Source organism: Epinephelus lanceolatus, chromosome 19, assembly GCF_041903045.1.
Source record: "Epinephelus lanceolatus isolate andai-2023 chromosome 19, ASM4190304v1, whole genome shotgun sequence".
Classification (NCBI taxonomy): domain Eukaryota; kingdom Metazoa; phylum Chordata; class Actinopteri; order Perciformes; family Serranidae; genus Epinephelus; species Epinephelus lanceolatus.
In genome coordinates this window covers 19,542,848-19,563,280 of record NC_135752.1, presented here as the reverse complement: position 1 = coordinate 19,563,280, position 20,433 = coordinate 19,542,848, and the positions used below count along the sequence as shown (strand labels likewise).

General features: G+C 42.0%; 1 protein-coding gene across 2 annotated transcripts; it reads left to right on the top strand.

Annotated features, from left to right (window-relative positions):
- The first annotated feature begins 580 nt into the window (after positions 1-580).
- On the top strand, positions 581-20,404 carry rfx3 (regulatory factor X, 3 (influences HLA class II expression)). Of its 2 annotated transcripts, XM_033647595.2 has the most exons (18): positions 581-1,061; positions 5,477-5,589; positions 5,744-5,832; positions 6,631-6,889; positions 8,912-8,986; positions 9,248-9,429; positions 10,307-10,426; positions 10,514-10,638; positions 10,748-10,863; positions 12,664-12,779; positions 12,921-13,075; positions 13,168-13,265; positions 13,370-13,519; positions 13,634-13,842; positions 13,949-14,102; positions 14,345-14,387; positions 14,542-14,851; positions 14,973-20,404. In XM_033647595.2, exons 2-17 carry the CDS (start codon positions 5,482-5,484, stop codon positions 14,820-14,822), a joined length of 2,280 nt encoding a protein of 759 aa, XP_033503486.1. In that variant the 5' UTR covers positions 581-1,061; positions 5,477-5,481; the 3' UTR covers positions 14,823-14,851; positions 14,973-20,404. The 2 variants fall into 2 exon arrangements, with proteins under 2 accessions (XP_033503486.1, XP_033503485.1); XM_033647594.2 differs by having other exon boundaries at positions 582-1,061; positions 14,542-20,404.
- Positions 20,405-20,433: the final 29 nt, after the last annotated feature.

Below are 20,433 nucleotides of genomic sequence, written 5' to 3'. Positions count from 1 at the left end.
CAGTTTGCTCAGCTCTCAAATCTGAGAACTAGGAAACGGCTGGAATATGTTTAGACTAAACTGAGATCTTTAACGTTGGAATTTCCATATCTTTTGATGAGGATTATACATAACTGAATGAATGCAAATGATTATGGCCTACTTCTTTATTTAAAACACTCTGGGGGTGGCTATGAGTGGTTTGATGGTGAACAATTGATGTTTTTATTTGACTGTGCCTGATTTTCGTGAAATAAAAAAGTGAGCATGGAGAGAAGCATATCTCTGGGGCAAACTGTAGAGAAAGACAAATATAAAGGCAACACCCAGATGTTGCTGAGGCTGAGATGGTGACCAGAATGGGTAGCAGCTATAGGGATACAGTTTGCTCTTTGTGGCAGGACTGGATGATAATCCCTGTGAGCTCATGTGTGAAACTTTGCCCTCTCTCTGGCCAAAATATAAGTTAACTTTTCATCTTCAGAATCTCACAATACAAGCATATGTCATTGCAGCAGAGCATTAAATGGCCTTAAAAACATGCACACTTATCTATTTAGGTCTAATCATAATTATGCCAACATGAAACTGAGGTGATACCAAAATTATTACCACATTATGAGGGAAAACTACAGTCTAAAACATCTTGATTATTGCAGATTGTTTAGTATAGTATTGTTTAGAGAATATGCCTGCAGCTGTTGCCTTTGCATCCAAAAAGAACTGAACCGAAACAAATTTCTGACTCTATTTCAACATCCTGTAACATATTGATTTATGAAATGTCTCCAATTTCTCGGGTAAGAATTCCCAGCCTTATAAAATACCCTCTGTATGGTCCAACACGTGTATTTCGGTGTGATTTTATTTCTGTTAAGGCTGCATTAAGTGCGCTTTAATCTCCTCCCACCTGCCTGGTAAGGTTGCGCGCTCCCGGTGAGTTTTATAGCAACTGTTGCCCAGTGAGGCAGCGCCATAGTCACCGTAGTCCTGGCGACTGTAACCCACCAACAACAACCTCTCGCTCCATCATTACCACCTCCTCCACCATCCTCATCTTCATCAACCAGTCCACAGCTCAGGTTTGAATATTTTTATACTATTTGTAGCCCGAATTCAAGTGCGTCCTCGCTTCACTGGACGGCTGTGTGAAGGAGATATTAATGCTGTGGTGTGTGTTTTGTCTGCTGCTGAATGAAGGCTCGGTGAATAGCTGGGGTAGTTTGCTAGCGAGGGTGTTTCTTTGTGACGTGGTAGCCTGCTTGCTAACGTTGCCTGTAGATACCCACAGCTGTGAGAGGTCCTGCTCGCTAGCAGGAGCTAGCTATGTGCTCTCAAAGGGTGCTTTTGGGGCTAAAACTGCCCTAAACGTCAGTGAGTGTGGCGGAAAACGGGTTTCCGTGTAACTTATTTGCTTAAAGTCACCATGCTGAGTGGTAGCATAGGTCCGGGCTAGTCACTGATGCTAGCTGGTCAGCTGGAGCAGGAGCAGGTGTCTGTTGTTGCTAGGTTGCTAACGCCAGCGTCGCCCTCTTACAATGCCTGTTGGTAGCCCATTTTTTGGGCTAATGTTGCCGTGCTATTGTAAGTTTATGTTTCGGGTGGTTCAAAGCTTGTTGGTCATACAAAATCAATAACGTCGACCGGCAATTGGACGCACTGTGAGCTAGCTCTCCATACACTAACTGCTATTGACAATAGCTAAGCCATTACTTTCCCTTTTGTCTTAGGGAGCAAGATAGCTTCGCTAGCTCTCCATCTGCCCTCTTTGTGGCATCAGATGGCTGTGATAAGCTACCCTGATAACACAGGGGCAAGTTTTGCAGTGGAAAAACACCTGCCTGATTTAACATTAAAATACCCCAATGTTACGACCCGTTTTCCCACAAATCATTTTGTAATCCTGCATTGCACATTCAGCAACTGGGCTGGTAAAGTCAAAATCTATCCACCCCTTCTGCAATGCAGATACAATCATTGACAAACAGCTAAAATAGTACATTTTGTTTTTTTGTTTTGCGTGTGCATGCTTTTCTGAGGGTGCGCAAGACTTGTGTGCTCAATCCAGCATGACACTGTCCAGGGGGGAAGATGCTCAGTCTGTAGTTGATCTCAGTATTTTTCCAGATTGATTTTGTGCTCACTGAAGTTGGGTTAAAATCATGAAGTCACATCTATTTCAATTACATAACATACACATGTTCTCTTTCTTCACAATATAATAGTAGACATGCATTTCAGGATTCCTTAATCCTGTGGGTGGTTCACATGTGAGACTTGGTTTCTTATTGTTGCATCACAATTATTCTTGGGTCCATTGGGTCCTCTGTGCAGCTGCGACCTCTGATTCTCGTTAGCGCAGAGAGAACAGGTGTGTGTGTGTGTGTATATGTGTGTGTGGAGAGGTGAATGGAGGACAGGTGCATCTCTAGTAGTGGTGGGACTCCTGCACAGCAAGGCCTATTTGTATGTGTCCACACACTGTAAATAAAACTTGATTTTCCATCATAAAAAAAGTCATCATAACATTTTGTTCTCTTTTCAACTGTATGTTAGTTGTGAACGGTGAATCTGTAACTTTTCATGTAGATGCAGGCCTGACAGAGCCAGAGCAATTCAAACCAATCAGGCTACAACACCAATGTAACAGTTTTTACACATACACACAGGTAAAGTCTAAATAGTGTGAATATATTGATCTATTGGCATACACAACCCAAAATAGGACATGGACAGACACCTCTCCCAATACATAACACAGAAAACAGGATGTTGGGAACTGCTAGTTATCAGATCATGTTACCACTTACCTGTAGTCCGCTAGCACAGAAATAGTACCATGCCACCTGCTGCCTGGATCCTGTTACATTTCCAATCACTTAAAGAGGGGCTGATTAATTCAATTATTCAGTCATCCATTTTCATGGCTTAGCAGAATGCAGCATGTTTGGTTTGTTATTTTCCCCAGCCTGCCCACAATAATGTATATTGTTGATGAAAGCGGAGACTTAAAGGCCCTTGTTTTTTCTTTCCTAACCCCACATCTGGTGATAACAGTTAGACGCAGCAAGAGTTCCTCTGTAACTTGTCATGATTGTTCCAGAAATTTTGGCACATTTGACATGTCTGTTTGCTGTGGCGCTGTCATGAAATAAAATCAGATAAAACAGTAAACACTGACTTTCACTTTTTTTCAGAACAGTTTACATTATCTTAAATATTGATGCAATGTTTTTGACATCACAATCAGCATCAGCAGTCCTAAAAAATATAAGTCCCTCCCAGATATCTTTACAATCTGAAAGCTCCTAAACAAACACAACATTTTGCATACCCCCCTCCACGTCAGCTCTGAATTACATCTACCCTCCACCTGTTTTCCTGTTGCACTAGCACCTGATCATGCTCCTATCTTGCCTGGGGTTGCATGTACTGTATGTGTGTGTGAGACAGAGAGGGAGAGATTTTGCGTACGGTGTACTTTTCAACCTTGTTCAGCAGCTCTTATTTCTTTACTTGCTCCATCAGACTCCACCTTTTAAAATCAGAGATGCAAATTATTGTAATGTGTGTTTTCTGGTAGCTGCAACTGTGAACCCTGCACTCTTTATTTATTATTTGTTGCTCGTAATGCTAGCAAGAGGAATCGAGGGGAGAAAAGGCAGGGCAAAATGTTGCCCTCCTTGGTGGCTTTTGTTCCTCTGTGTCTTTGTAGGGCTTGCACTTGCTCAGTGGAGCACAGCATTTAAGTGGGCCACAAGGGAGTGCCTGAATGGTGAGGCAGGAGGTGTGTTAGTGTGTGTATATGTGTGCGTGTGTTTGTGGAGGGGGTTGGGGTGAGGCAACAAGAGTGTGTTGTGATGCAGGGGCTCTTTTTCTCTATTAGGTGGGCTCAGTTGGGGCTATGTACTTTAGCTTTCAAACTGCACTGTGGAAGTCTGCATTCTCCTCTCCTCACAATCCTTTTTTTTTAGCATTGGGATATAGTGACCCGAAGGCTACGGTTTTTACTTTGCAGTTTACCATTTTTATATCACTTTGGCAGCCTACATCCAAAGGCTTTTTTCACGAATTGATTGTTATAATTTACAGCGTCTTGTCGATATCGCAGAATATAAATATTTGAACTGGATAGTGGTTTATTTTTCCATTAGCCAGACTGCAGCCTGTCTAGCAAACAGCCTGCTGACATGTCTGACAGTGATAGTATATGCTCATATCCCCCTCCCCAAGGTGTTGAAAATAGTCATGCTGGAAGCAGACGGCTTTGCTTTAATGAATCTCAGTGCCCCTGTATGTTTGAAGAAGATGCAGATTTTCCCTGCTGCTTCACTGTACCTCACCGTCTCAGTGCACAGAGACAGACTGACTCTGCTTTGGCGCAACTACAAGGTTGATCACCCCAACACCAATAAAGTCACAGCCTTCCTCCTAAAGAAACAGACCAGTATGATATTGAAGATAAAGGGAAGGGGGCAGGCCGTCTCTGGAGAGATTTGGAGCTGTTAGGAGACCCAGCTTAATTAACCAAGAGAGGCTTGTTCGTGGAAACTGTGATGGGGAGGAGGTGGCCTTCCTCTGGAAGAAATGGGTGATGGTAGCCGTACTATTATTAACTCAGAAACACAGGTTCACCATCAGTGTCTGTTTACACTCTTACCCTTATCTTCAAAATAGTTCACTTTAGCCTCGCTTTCCAATACTTCTATTACTACTAGTAAATCTCTGACACACTGAGCTCTAGTAATGACAATATGTGGGAGAGATACTTTAAAATTACATAACTTTTCGGTTGTTGTGATACACTTTCTCAGTGCTGATCAAGGACTTCCAATCTCGAGTAAACCCATGAAAGTGGGAACTGACAGAGCAACAAGAAGCAGCATCTATTTGGAGTTTGTTAAATATTAACTTGCTTTATGGCTGTGAACATGGAGACAAGACCATGTGTCACTGATGCATGAGGCTCTCAGTACATTAAGTACCACAAGGCAGAAACAGGTGCTTGGGCAGGATTGCTCTTGAGCAGCTTTAGTAGCATTCATTTGGGTGAAACGTTAGTGATTTGTGGGGAAACATCATGTTTTCTCTTATGCCTTGATTACAGTTTCATTTAGGGATATTTTGTGTCTTGTGTTAAGGATTAGGTTTATAGTTGGTTGAGTTATTAGAGGACGATGCCTCTAATTGTATAACTGTTTCAGCAGATGTTATAAAATAAGAGGGGTGAAAAATAAATGTGTGTGTGGTCCTTTGTCTGTTGTAAATGACATCCAGAAGAATGCAATGCTGTATTTGTAAATGTACTCTGCTTTAGTGAGTTATCTATATGTTGATGCCAAATAAGCATTGGCTCAGTGATGCATTACGATTATTATGTTGATGTTACCGAGTTGTTAAGTTGCTTTTCCAGTTAGACCAGTAGGCTGAGAGTGTTTTCAGCAATTGTGATCATTATCTGTCTACAGCAAGACTGTGTTTTCTCTGTCTTATTTAGGCGCCATGCAGACCCCTGAAGCAGGCGCTGACTCCACCTCCACTGTCCCTCTTCAGACCACCGTGCCTGTCCAGCCTACCGGCTCCACCCAGCAGGTGCCTGTCCAGCAACAGGTACATTCAGCCTGTCTGTGTGTGTGTGTGTGTTTGTATCTGAACATTCCTGCGTGTGTGCATACTGTACATGCATGTCTGTATTTCCCAGAGCACTATGTGCCTTAACTAAATTAGATAATTGATATGCAACTCTTGCTTTTTGTCTTACCAGGCTCAGACTGTTCAACAGGTTCAGCATGTTTACCCAGCACAGGTGCAGTATGTGGAGGAAAACAGTGGCGTCTACACCAATGGCAACATGTGAGTCAGTCTATTACCCAGCTCTGCTCTTATACCACTTCACAAATATTAGTGCGACGTCTCTGCAGCCTGTTCTTTCTCCTCTTAAGTCTCTCCAAACTATCATTCATGTCAAAAGCACATGATGTCGGTGGGGACTGCGCTCTTTTTTCTGTGTGTGAGTGTTTGTTTTCTCGTATGAGGGGTCTGCAGTCGTGTGTTTGATTGTGCTCAGTCACCTGAACATGACCAGAAGTAGGCCTGTCTTTTATGTGCTGATGCCACGCCAGGGTCCCCTGGGTCTGAGGAATGGGGTTACATAGACACTCGACTAACAAGCCCACGCTGTCCTACAGTGATACTCACGTCGGTGCATGTACAGATACAAACACACAAATTCTGTGACCTCAGCCACTGGTGGAAACACTCATGTAAGAGGCATCGCCAGACAAAGTGCTTAGAAATACAAAAGCATACATACACCAAACAGCTGGACACATGAGCGGAGCACCAGGCTTGTGTCAACATCATATGTGAAAGTTATATTTAAAGGGTCACCCAAATCATAAAACATGTTTAAATATATAAATTGGATTAAAAATCTATTTATGATTGTCTCCATTATGACAGTCATTGTTTACATTATTTGACCGAACCTACACAAACACATGTACTGTGTGTTGTTACTGTTACCATATAGGTTTAATAGGTGTCTTGCATAACTAAGAAACCATACTTGGACTAAAAGAAATAAAATATAAAAAAAGATTTGTTTTATTTTGGACACGTTGACTGACTGCTAACCTCTCTTTCGAACAGAAGAACTTACTCGTACTCAGAGCCGCAACTGTATAGCCAGAACAGTGGAGGGAACTACTTTGACACACAGGGCAGCTCATCGCAAGTTTCCACTGTGGTGACATCTCATGGCATGACCAACAATGGAGGAGGGGGCAGTGGAGGAATGAACATGAATCTGGCAGGGGGTCAGGTAATCAGCACCAGTCCTGGGGCTTACATCATGGACAACGCTGCACCCCACCCCGCCACCCAGACGGCACGAACTTCCCCAGCTACTGTAAGTGCATAGCACCCACTAGTTGGGGTCTACCTTTGCCTGCCTGCTTTTGTGCGTTTGTTGATGGAGCATCAGACTAGTGTATGTAGAGTCTACCTCTCCCCTGTTCAGACCCACACAGCTATTAGTTTGCATAGACTCTTCCTATCAACATAGATGCTCTGTTTCTGTCATACTTTATTGATCCATGCACTAGTTTGATCTCAAATGTAGGACACCAGTCTCTTCAGCAGGGTTCCATATTTGAACTCAATATTTGTGTCATGTTTTCAAAATACCAGCGTATACACATAGTACATATATATATTATGTCACATTATAGAGAAGCTACTTTTGTGCGCACCTCCTCAATGATTGTGTACGGTGTGTTTTATCTCTGGCAATGATCCTTTGCTGATGTATGCGATGCGCTGCGTAGGCTGTGTCTCTGCAGTGATCTAACTACTGCCAGCAGTGTTCACACTGTAACCCTTAATATTTAATGTTCATGTAATGCAGGACTTTGTTTCCATCCCTCGTTTCATTTATCTGATATTACCACTCTTTGGTGTAGAGCGGGGATACTCAGCTTGCTTTGCCCGGGGGCCACTTTTGCAAAATGACAGGAGACCAGTTAATAAACAAACATTAATAACATTTATCAGTGTGTATGATAAATGATGCCTGTTTTTTTTAGGCTTTTTACATTTGTTGTCCTCACTCTTTCTTGCCAGTCGTAGCAGGTCAGGGGGCATTGGGGGCTTAACCCAGATCTCTGTTGGGGGCTCTCCTAGCACTTTTCTTTGTTAAACAAGCTCTGTTTTGATATTTTTCACGCACTCTGGCACTTTATTTACCATCAGAATACAAAAAAAATCCACAGATGAGTTCATTTATTTAATTGTGAATTAGAAAATGGTCATTGGACCACCCAGCACCCTATCACGGCCCAAATTTGGCCCATAGGTTGTAAGTAGAGTATCACAGATGTAGAAGAAAGACGAGGCTAAAAGCTGACACAGGTGTATTAAGGAGGGGAGGACTCACCCACTCCTCACGAGACTCCTGCATCAGACAAAGTGGTGCACACAGCACAAGAGCCTCGCTTTTTATCATAATCTGAACGAACCATTAGGTATTTTCACACAGTCCACCGTAATGATGCTTCCTGGCAGTACTGTAGCAATGATGCTTGGCGACTGACATTACATTATGTGGATATCAGTCATGGCAGAGAGTTTAGAACATCCAGTAATAGCTGTGCAGAGGAGAAATGTTTTAGTAGATATTTTTTTTCTAATCAAAATGTGTGCAAGGGTACAAGGGTATTTTAACCGCTTAAGCAAAATGCCAGCTCATCCTTGTCTATGTTAAGTGATGTCATTGACAAGATAAATGAGCCTATATATGGGCAGTATTTGCAGTTGCAGAATTACCATAGTGTTCAGCTCATGATTTCACATGTATGACCTTAAATGTTTGTATTCCCAAGTTACAGTCAGGGCATCATCTTTTATATAGTATGTTGTCTTTTAGCCTGTGTTGCTGTATATTTTTGTGAGGCTGTTTGTGAAACTGCCAATACTCAATTAGAAATCTTCCCATGAAACATGAACCAGCTTTTTGGCGTAACTCTTGAGGTTGACGTGCAGGTATTACTAAATCATCTTGGCACACTGCCCTCGTCTTTTGCTTTTGTAATGGAGTCTGGCATTTTCTCTGCACATAATAGTTGTAATAAGTGGGTCTGTGCTAGTGGAATCTGGAAGGTTTGTGTGTCTGCCAGCTACCCACGATTGATGTACGCAGTAGCTGATCCTGTTGAGCCCATGTCCTCATTTCTTAACTATGCAAAAATTTTCATAAATGACATGAGTCCTGCTCTGCTTGGGTTTAGTGGTGCTTGCTTTGGCATCCTTTCTAGATTCTCTTTATTTTTTTCTAGTGGACACCAACTTGTCTACATCAACTCTTTATTTCTGTTGCTTTTGTTTTTATTTCTCCCTCTTACATTTTGTTGTCCTGTGCTTCATGGTTTATCAGATTGAAATGGCGATTGAGACGCTCCAAAAATCTGAGGGTTTATCCAGTCAGAGAAGCTCGCTGCTCAACAGCCATGTAAGTTGCTTTTTTACGAATGCTTGCCCTTGCTTTACTTTTGCAAGACTTCTGCCTTTCTCGACTTTGTATACATTTGAGTTTGATGTGGTGCTCGCTGTTTTTGTTGCTTATCTCAATTGTTACTATTGTTTTAAATTAACTGGCTGCTGTAGAGATGCTTTCACAGAGGTGTGATGATGCTGCAACATGAAGATTACAGACTGTCAGTCTGAGGTGTTTCCAGATAGTTTGGGTAAAAAAAAATGTGTTCCCTTGCAGCTCCAGTGGCTGTTGGACAATTACGAGACAGCAGAGGGCGTAAGTCTACCACGATCCACCCTCTACAATCATTATCTGCGCCACTGCCAGGAGCAGAAACTGGACCCTGTAAATGCAGCCTCTTTTGGCAAACTCATCCGCTCCATCTTCATGGGACTCCGTACAAGGCGCCTTGGGACAAGGTTAGCTTTTTTCCCAGATCTTTTTTCGTAAGTTAAGAAAAGTTATCAGTTTGGAGATTCACAATTTTCACCCAGCGGATGTTCGCTTGCTTCGCTCCCCTTGCTGTTGTCATTCATCTAATCCACTGGTTCCCAACCCCTACTAGGAGTCGCCAAAGCTTCATGGGGTGTACAGTAGGCCTGTATCTCAGGATTTTATTCATTTCTGTGAAGAAACCCAAATGGAATTGTTAATTTTAAAGTTTAGTTTATTATTTAACTTATAAATTTAAGGGCATGGTGACGACCTTAATCAAGCTTTATTCACACAGCCTTCACTTGCTACTAAACAGACTCGTCCTGCATTAGAAAAGTACGCATTTGAAAAGCCAAAGGGCTAACAGAATAATCCGAGCATCAGGGAGTAGAAGACACTGAATATGTCAAAAAAGAAGCCTAGTAAGTTTGTAGGATTGTTAAAAATTAGATAAATATATAATGCAGACACATGATTGTATAAAAGTTCCTAAAAATATCAGGGAAACTAATCTCTGATGCAGTATGTGAAAATAATCTGCTCAAAATCCATCGAAATCGCTCGTTTTACACAAAATCTATGCAGCCATAATTGTACAATTTATCAGTTTTCCTGTACTGTTACGTTATGCATTAAATATAATATGAAATATAGATGAAATATGTCACATAGTCAGGGGTCTTAAATAATAGAAAAGGGGTCCCTTAAGTAAGATTGGTTGGGAACAACTGTTCTGAATCGTAATGTTCTGAAAGCACCGTCTATTCTTTTCTGTCCCTCTCTGCCACCCATATGAACTTTTCTGTGCACCTCACATTAGGAGTCTGCTAATGTGTGTTCATGTATGGTTTTGTCTTCTAGAGGGAACTCCAAATATCATTACTATGGTATACGTGTGAAGCCAGACTCCCCCCTCAACAGACTTCAAGAAGACATGCAGTATATGGCCCTGAGACAGCAACCTGTTCAGCAGAAACAGAGGTACACGGGCAGCTAGGCATGCATGCATACAGACATGCAGTGCTTGTTGTTTTTTTTATAGATACTGACGTAATATTTGAGTTTCAGGTTCAAGCCAGTGCAGAAGTTTGATGGCTGCCCTGGGGAGAATTACTCAGGTGGAGGCCAGCACCACCCTGGTGCAGCAGAGCAGACAGTCATTGCACAGAGCCAACACCACCAACAGTTCCTAGGTAAGCTGCTTTTCTCTTTATCTAACTGCCACATAAGATGCACTTAAGTATATTTAATATTGTGTTTTTTCAGATTTTTCCACATTTCATTTTTTTATCGCTCCAACAGATGCATCACGTGCACTCCCTGACTTTGTCGAGCTGGACCTGGGACAGAGCAATACAGAGAACATCAGCCCAGAGGATGTGAAAGCTCTCCAGTCCCTTTACAGAGAGCACTGTGAGGTTAGATAAAGGACATTTACTTCACATGTAACCACAGCTCACAGTGGCACATGAGTGCATTTCACAGGGGGGCAGGGGGTTGGGTTCTTCTTCAGTGCTCAAAAGAAAGCTAAGCAATCCTCTTCAATATTGATACGACATTATCAATAGGACTGTACAGGCACTGTGACTATACATTCGTCTATTGATCTGCCTGGACCTCACCACCCTTTAAATCAATTCCATTTTTTTCTATTAAGATTCTCATCCATGTTTTTCCCTCTTAAAAATGTATCTGCCAGTATCTATTATTACAGCAGTTTAATAGTTTAATGTTATATAAGCTGTCCTTAGTGAGAAAATATTGGTAGGACTGAACACTCTGAACTCAGGTTCCACAACTTTCTAAAAAGAACATGTATTTAAACTTTGGTTGGATTCAGACTGTGGAAACTTTGGGGAAAGGTCATGTGTGTTTGTAGTGACAGAGATTTGTAAATGCCAGCGGCTGGCATTTTAGAGCAGATTTTTGTCTTTATCTTATGAAGTTTTCAATCACAGCTCTCCTAATGTCTGGAAGACTAGAGCTCAGGTCATACGCAGGTGATGGCCAAGGCCCTGTGATCTGACAGAGAGATGTCCACCTCTTGTGATTAAAGGGTCAGTTCATCCAAATTACATAAACAAACATAGTGGTACCAAGGTATGTAGATAGTTTTGAGTTGGTGTGCTGAGGTTTTGTGACATTCATATCTGCTCCTCAGAGAACTGAAAAATGTCCTTAGGTATTTTTAGACTGATACTTAATTCTAAGAACTCCTACTCCTACTCCTCAGAGTAGGTACTCTCCAAGCACCAAGAGTGCCGCAAGTGCACTGTGATTAGTCCAGATACTGGCAGTGTACGTTGATTTGTCAAACACAGCCAATGCAGCACCAGCAAATGCCATTTTTGAAAACCTGGTAGCTGCAAAACAGCAGACGACGAACAGTAGTGAGCATATACATGGCGGTGGAAATGCAATTTTGACTCCCCAAAGGGAAAGTGAGGTAGCTATTCCAACTGCTGGCCGGCTAACAGTACATCATTTTAGCATTTCTACTGGCAATGCGAATGCAAACAGAAAGAAAGCCCTGGAAAGTATGTCGCTTTCGTGGGAAGCTCCCCAGTGGGAAGTTCCTTTCATGGAGTCTCTTGAATAGTTTGGTCTGAAAACACCTATTGCCAATTGACAGTGTCCATGTCAGTCTTTTGGTACTCCATACCTTTAATCTAACTACTGAAATAACCCAGTATCAAGCAGTATCAGAACTTCTCCAGGCAAATGATACCTGCATTTGATCTTTTTTGTACCCAGATCTAGCCAAAAAAAAATACTATTTGTATGATTTTGCTCGCAGCCAGTCACTGCAAGTGTTCTTGGATGTAATGCAATGTGTGATTGGTCCACTACCACAGCATCTACAACCCATACAGTCTTTGATGTGGTGAAGTCGAGAGCAATGTATTTGACACACTTGGGAGTTGAGCGTGCCGAGATGCCACCAAAACGTTAAAAATTATGGACATACTACACACCTGTGGCATCTGGTTGCATTTTATGCAAGTGAATGCTTCTGTTTACGTGATGGGTATCAAATGAAGTACTGTACTGGTATTGGTATCACTTGAATGGCACTGGTATTGATACTGGCATCATAATTTTTGATATGATACCCAGCCCTGCAATATCCTGGACAAACCACAGACCTCGCTGTCCATAGTTTTCAAAGGGACTATTTCCTCTTCATTGTTTTAGTTTATTCTCCATTTTCGTTTCAGGCTATCCTGGATGTGGTCGTCAACCTCCAGTTCAGTCTAATTGAGAAGCTCTGGCAGACATTCTGGCGTTATTCTCCTCCTGACTCTGTAGAGGGTGCCACTGTAACAGAAAACAGGTGAGGTCAAGCTGATGATAACATACAATGTGGGGTTTTTTTCGTAGGTGAATAAAGACATATTACTAAACTTAATTCATCTTATGATAATCTGAAAAGTCAAAGGCATTTTTATGAGTCTGGTATGTTATTTTTCCACAGTAGCTTAAGTGAGATTGAAGCGCGGCTGCCCCGTTCACAGCTGTTGGAGCTGTGCAGAAACGAGGCTGTACTCAAATGGATGAGCACCTGTGACCATCTAATGTACCAGGCCCTTGTGGAGATCCTCATTCCTGATGTCCTGAGACCCATTCCCAGTGAGCCAAAGCCTCTCATGTTTATTTGTCTGCCTTGTTTATGCTTGTAACACTAAAATCCTTAACCCACTGTCATTGTTTTTGTTTTCCAGGTGCCTTGACTCAAGCCATTCGCAATTTTGCCAAAAGCCTGGAAGGTTGGCTCAATAATGCCATGAATGCCATTCCACAGAGAATGATCCAGACCAAGGTACACTTTCAGTATTCCTATTATTTGAACACTACAGATAAGTTTATAAAGGTATGGATGCTTACAGTATGTAACACATGGCTCTTTGTGTGCGCTCTTTTCAGATTGCCGCGGTTAGTGCCTTTGCGCAAACACTGCGCAGATACACATCTCTGAACCACCTGGCTCAGGCGGCACGTGCTGTTTTGCAAAACACATCACAGATCAACCAGATGCTGAGTGATCTCAATCGTGTTGACTTTGCCAATGTACAGGTCAGAACAGCTCTTTATGTTTAGCTACTTTCCTTCCTTGCCTTCTCTATAACGCCACTCTGTTTTCACTGTCCAAGTGTGAACCTTTTGTTCTCTCCCTGTGTTGCTGTATAGGAGCAGGCATCATGGGTGTGCCAGTGTGAAGAGGGAGTGGTTCAGCACTTGGAGCAGGACTTCAAGGCCACACTACAGCAGCAAAGCTCCCTGGAGCAATGGGCAGCCTGGCTGGAAAATGTGGTCACTCAGGTGCTCAAGCCTTACGAGCACCGGCCCAGTTTCCCCAGGGCAGCTCGACAGTTCCTGCTTAAGTGGTCCTTCTACAGGTCTGTAAAAAAAAAAAAAAAAAAAAAAAAAAAAAAAGACCGACACACATCTGTGAGTGTGCAGCAGGAGACAAAACCCTCATAATGTTTTTAAATGTCCCTGCAGTTCTATGGTGATCAGGGACCTGACACTGCGCAGCGCTGCCAGCTTTGGCTCCTTCCACCTGATTCGCCTGCTGTACGACGAGTACATGTTTTACTTAGTGGAGCATCGTGTGGCCCAAGCTACTGGAGAGACACCAATTGGTGTCATGGGGGAGGTATACATGTGGCATCTTATCTTCACAGTATTTATGGTGCCATTGTGAGCACTGCAATATGACGGATAAATTATACATCAGGTGTGAAATTACCTCTGTTTAGTCATTTTAAATCTGTTGATAAAATCACCCCAGAGGACATGTTTTACCTAATTACAATGGAGTTTCTCTTTTAGATTAGAAACACATTAAGATAAATGGCTATTGCCCCCACTAATTATGATGTTTGTCTCTGTTTTCAGTTCGACAGTCTCAACACCTTGTCCCTCACTAACATTGATAAAGGTATGTGATAAAATGTATTAAGCACTATAGCCTGAGGACCAGTATTCTATAAAACCTTCTTTTAAAGGGATAGTTCGGATCTCTTGAGGTGGGGTCGTATAAGATACTTATCTATAGACAGTGTTTAACATATGTGATGTTCTCTCCTGTCCAGATGAAACAAGTGGGATGGACAGCGACTTAGAAGATGACACGGAGGAATCCGGGGAACCTCTTGCCAAGCGAGAGAAGTCGGAGCATGAGGTGATCCAGGTGATACAGGTCGGGGCGCTAGAGGACGGGTCCCACCCTGTGGTGGGGGTCGTCCAGCCCGGCGTCCTCCACTCACTGCCGCAGCCCCCGCAGGACCACACTGAGCACATCCTTACCCCCTCTGCTGGCACTCCCACCATCCGCCACTGCAGCACCACAGGCAACACCTACGCCTCCGTTTGAGGGTCCGAGGGCACGGCCAGCCTCGCCTGGTCTGTTTTTGCTGTCTCACTCTCCACATATCTTTCTCTCTGTAAGTCTAGATGTGTCCGTCTTTCTCATGCATTGTCTCCGTCTGCACTCGTGTGGACACGCTCTCCTCTCCCCATCTAGCCCGGTCAGTGGGGGAGTGCTGAAATGATGATACTGTGGCCAAGATGTGCTGTCCGTGTCTGACTGCTTAGATTCTGGATGTGGTGTGGTCCCATAAGTCTGTGCTCTATCGCAATGCAGCAGCTGGCGGAGGACTAATTTGACCCGGTAAATGTTTCCTGCCTTGGTATGACATGAACGCCTCTGTCTGTCTATGCAGACGTGTTTTGTCTTGAAGGAAAAATTCAACTCTTTCAAACTACTGATGTCTCAGAGCTCAAATCCATGTCACTAGTCCCAGTGGAGCAAAGTCATCGATTGACTCAACACCTTCACCTACTGTAAATAGTTTTGCTGTACTTTCAATTGGTATATCCCAAAACTCATGGTGCTATCATTGTGTTTTGTTTTAATTTCCATTTATCCGTCCTAATTTTAGCATGATTTATGTCCACATGCATTCCAACTGCTGATGTATGTAGCTAAAAAAACAAGGGAGGACTTTCTATCTATGTATGGCATTTGAAAAAGGATCATAGGGCAGTTTTGTCTGTTATGTTTAAAAATGATATGGTAGCCACCCACTGATAACCACTCCTAGATTTTAAGCCGCAGAAAAAGAAACCCCTAAAGAAATATCTGTGCTGCTATTTGTGTAAATAGAAATGAGATGGAGAAGACCAGCTGTACAAAACCACTTCCTCAGTGCTAGCTTTTCTATGCACTCTGTGCATATCGCTTGCCTTTGTTCATTTTAGATGGCGCTGTAGTGTGGTGTAAGTGACCAGCTGTAATCTTGAACACTTACTGGACATGATCCCCCGTTTTTGTTTTTGTTTTTCTTTTGCAGTTTCTGTCTTACTGAAATTTTTTTTTAAGTTCACAAAGGACCAAAAACAAACCAACAAGAGGACGCTGAGAGTGAGCCACTTGGGCCACCCGAGAGCTGTTTCCTGTCCCACAGTGCCATGTCGCAGAGCAGAAGGAATGTCAGGGATTTAATGTACCTCGGCTTTATCATAGTGCCTTATCCTTAAATGCAGCTGTCCTTGTAGTCCTGACTGTGTGCTGTAGAGAGCCCACAGCCCCTCTGCATTGTCCCAGCCACAGATTTGGCTTTCTGGTGACTCGTGGCTGGATTTGGGCTGGCTCATCAGTGTTGAGACCAAGGGATGCAGGCACAGACACACCTGTTGTTTTCTCTGGATGAGCTTCTACTAAGCTTATTACTTATCCGAATCATGGTCTTTAGCCTTGCTCCTGCCCTCACTCTGCCCTCTGGAGGCCTATTCCTGCATTCGCCTTTGTTATCGGGTGAAGTGTATGTGTGTGTGTGTGTGTGTGTGTGTGTGTGTGTATGTATGTGTGCGTATGTGTGTGTGAACACGGATGCATCGGTCTGCACTGTGTTTTTATGTACATGTGTATATAAGCCTGTGTGTCTGCGTGCTTGTGTGTGTATGTGTTGGAACACATCCATCAGTCACCCTACCTCAAACCAGTGGTGCCAGCCCTTTTGACGCGTGCAGCACAGTCACCAAACCTTATTGCACACACACCACTGTACTGCACAAATCTCAACGCGACAGAGAAAAGCTGCATTGCTTTTTCTCTCACCTCTGATACATTTCCATTTCAGTTTTTAGCCCATAAAATGCTTTCACCCTTTGTTCCCTGTTTGAAGATCATCTTTGTACAGTGGACCAAAAGTAGATATTTTGTGATATTCAAAGAGATATATAGATATATATGTATAGTATATATAATGATGATACACTACATATATTTGTTGCTTTATATGTGATTGTTTCTTTTCGTAGCTCCTCTGTAATTAGTTCATAGACTGTGAAATGGGGAAAAGGCATGGGGACTAACTTCTGATTCATTAGACTACATCTATACTTGAACTGTTATAGCATTCTATGTTGTGGAGATTATTGAGATTAATCCTCTAAATAGGAACATTTTGTTACTAAAAAAAAAAAGATTTTTGTTATTGTTTTTTCATGCTTGTTGAAATGGTCTGCACGATTTCTCTGCAGAAATGTTTATTTATTGATATTTATTGTGTTTTGGTTTCAATGCTTACCCGTTACAACTTATTCTAATGGGTCCTGATAATGAATCACAAATTATACCACTGCAAATGGCAGACCTACTGTACAGGAGGACCAGATGATTTTTTTGTTTTGTTTGTTTTCTTCTTTGTAAGTCATGTGTGTAGGTTGATAAAGGTACAAAAAAAAATATGGGGTGGCACTGTATGTGCTGTATTCACTTCTTGGCTCTATCACTGGTCAAATGATTCCTTCAGATACAAGAAGTGCAAGGGATCTTTGACAATTATTTTCTTTATGTCTGTGTAGAAAACATGCTTAGCAGTAAAGCAAGGTTTGGGAGTGCAAATACTGCGTGCCATTTAGGTTACTGGGTCAGTGGACTCTCACAGATGTTTTGTTAAATAATTTCTACAACACTTTTGGGAGTCTGGCAACCCCAAAGACATACTCATCAATTAAAGGACCAGTGTGTAGGATTTAGGGGGATATATTGGTGGAAATGGAATATAATATAATAAGTATGTTTCCTTTAGTGTATAATCACCTGACAGTGAGAACTATTGTGTTTTCGTTACCTTGGAATGAGCCGTTTATATAGGGAGAGGGTCCTCGTCCATGAAGTCCGCCATGTTGCATCACTATGTTTCTACAGTAGCCCTGAACAGACAACCAAACACTGGCTCTAGATAGGGCCATTAGCATTTTTGCGTGTTGAACAGTGTCGGAAAAACACTGATTTTCAACGTGAAACTGCTTTATTCAGTGTTTATACCGGTTTAAATCACAGGTCCGTTTGTTTTAGCAAGGAAGAGACCTCTGTGGATAATTCAGCTCCCGTTAAAACCCTCCTGAACGTCTTGATCATAAGTAACTAGAGACAAAAAGTGAGCACACATTAGAAGGTGCTTGGCTGGCAGCCCACCTCCTACAAGCCAAACAGCATCAGAGAAACACTGATTTGTACTGTGAAACTGCATTACATTATTATTATTACATTATTCAGTGTTGATACAGATTTTAACCTCTTGGTCTGTTTGTTTTGGAGAGGAAGAGACTTCTACGGATAACCAGCTCCCGACAAAACCTCCTGAACAATGCCCACTGAGGGAATCATTACCCTGAGTTCACGCGTGGCACTTGGGAGAAGTTTCAGCTGGTTGCAGTCTGCAATCATCACCACTAGATGCCGCTAAATCCTACACACAGCTCCTTTTAAACCTGCGGTACACATCTCATACTGTAGCCTTACCCCGAGTCTGCTGCCTTGAAATGTCTGGCTTACCAGATCTAGGAATTGAGCGCACATTAATCTGGCTTTCTTATCATAATGCTGAAGAATAGTTTAAAAAGTCAGCAAGAAAAGGTCAACGTACTTTAAGTAGCTGGAAGTTGAAGGCCTGAGGCATTTCGTTTACATCAGTCTGCAAGCATGACGAACTTGCGCCTTGACTTTTGGTATTAAACTGTTTAATGCAAGTTGGGGGTACAATAATGAAACTGTCCAATAAAAGAAAGGAATGCATACAAAATTTTACACCCGAGATCATCTCTTATACTTTCTCCAGAGCTGCACATAAATCTCTGTAATAACTGCAACATGAATGAACTTCCCCATTCCCAAGAGTTCACTTGACTGACTCCGGCACGCACTGAGTTTTTAAGAACGGCGTTGTAAAAAGTGGAGATGGGGTTCTGTCTGTGACTTTAAAGTTTAAATTATGTTGTAAATCTGGATAGTTGTGTACCGGTTAGGAATGAAGGTTTTGCAGGATTTTTTTTTCTGCTTGTGGCATTTTTTTCCTTTCTCTCACTGAATGATTTTGTTGTTTTTTTTTCACATATGAATCTCAGCTCCCTTGTCATATAAATTAACATTGTAGATGTAAACTTGTATTATTTTGTGCCTGAAGTGGAAAATGGCTTATGAAATGTTTTCTTTAAATCTTACTTGTGTGCTTTAGGATCATAAGTGCTTTCTGGTCTTGCACGCCTACCATGTGCTGCTAGAAACTATTTTGTTTTTATGTCGATTTTGTTTCCCTTCCCCCCCGCCCTTTTTATTCTACATAGACTTACTCATGTGCCAGACAGTGATTTAGCTTTCTGCATCTCAAAGCCTGCCTGGTTTAACACTGACTGGACTGATGCTAATGCTGCCAACACAATTGTACTTTATTTCTCAGTGTCTTCACAAAATTGAGGAGTAAGATTGTTTTGTAACAGCTGTTTGCAAAGGAGCCTGTTTCCAACCAGAAAAAAGAAACAAAAAAACAGACATAAGCTATTCCGTAACTTGTCATAGGAGCGAAAGCTAAGAGATGCCTCGTCACCTGGACTAAACGGCAGCTTCACTGACCCATAGCAGACTCCAGTGCCTTTAATTTCGCCCCGGCCAGAGCAGATGGCCTGGGTGACTATTGGGTCTCTGGTGGGCTACAGATAGAGGCTATCAGAACAGACATTTAATTGCACAGGTGCTGCCACTGAGAAGACACCAGGAAAGCATAAAGACCTGTCCTCAGACTTGGACTATTTATTTACTGGATGTGACACCACAGACACACACACACACACACACACACACACACTCGCACACATACTTAGTAGTTTACACACGGTAGATAACCTGCAGACAGCTTTTTATTGTACAGAACTGGTTAAATGAACAAGGAGAGTTACTGTAAGTAAAATGCTCTCTAATGAATTGTTTTCTCATGATCGTGCTTTTCTTTTGTCAAAATGATATTTTCTGAATGCTGTGACCTGTTTGAGATTTGTATTTGGATGTTTTCAAGTGCCATTTGACAGTCTAGTGAGTCGTGGCCATCTGTAGCACGCTCTAATGCAAGCACAAGCATTTGGCAGTGGCATTTGGGGAAGGTTCTTATTTTGATTCACCCTAGACAAAAGTATGTATATATCAGAAACTGGGGAGAAAAAAAAAGGTATATTTATTTGTGTCTTAATTATTTGATTTGTTCTTTCGGTGAACATTTTATCAGATATGTTGGCTAAAGTGCTTTTGTGATTTCTTTTTTTCTCTTTTTTCCTTTGGATAATGTATAGTATCTGATATAATATATACATACAAACTTCATGTGACTTTCTTTTTGTGTGCCATTCAGTTTTTTTCTCAAATTGGCGAGCAAACCAATGCGTGTAGGGTGATTTGTATTGTGTATTTTACATAAAAAACGAGGACAATTGGGGGACTTTTATATTTATAAAGACATTATCATTTAGTGTGTCGTATTGATGAATATAGAAACTATTAAAGACACATGTAGTTTGGTTTTCTGAATATTTCAGATCTCAGCTCAGGCTAGCTTCTTAGTGTTGTTTTCTTAAAATTTGTGACTCGTCTTTGCAGTAATAAACGTTTTCTTGTTCAAAGTCAAGCGTCCTCGTAATTTTAATCCCAA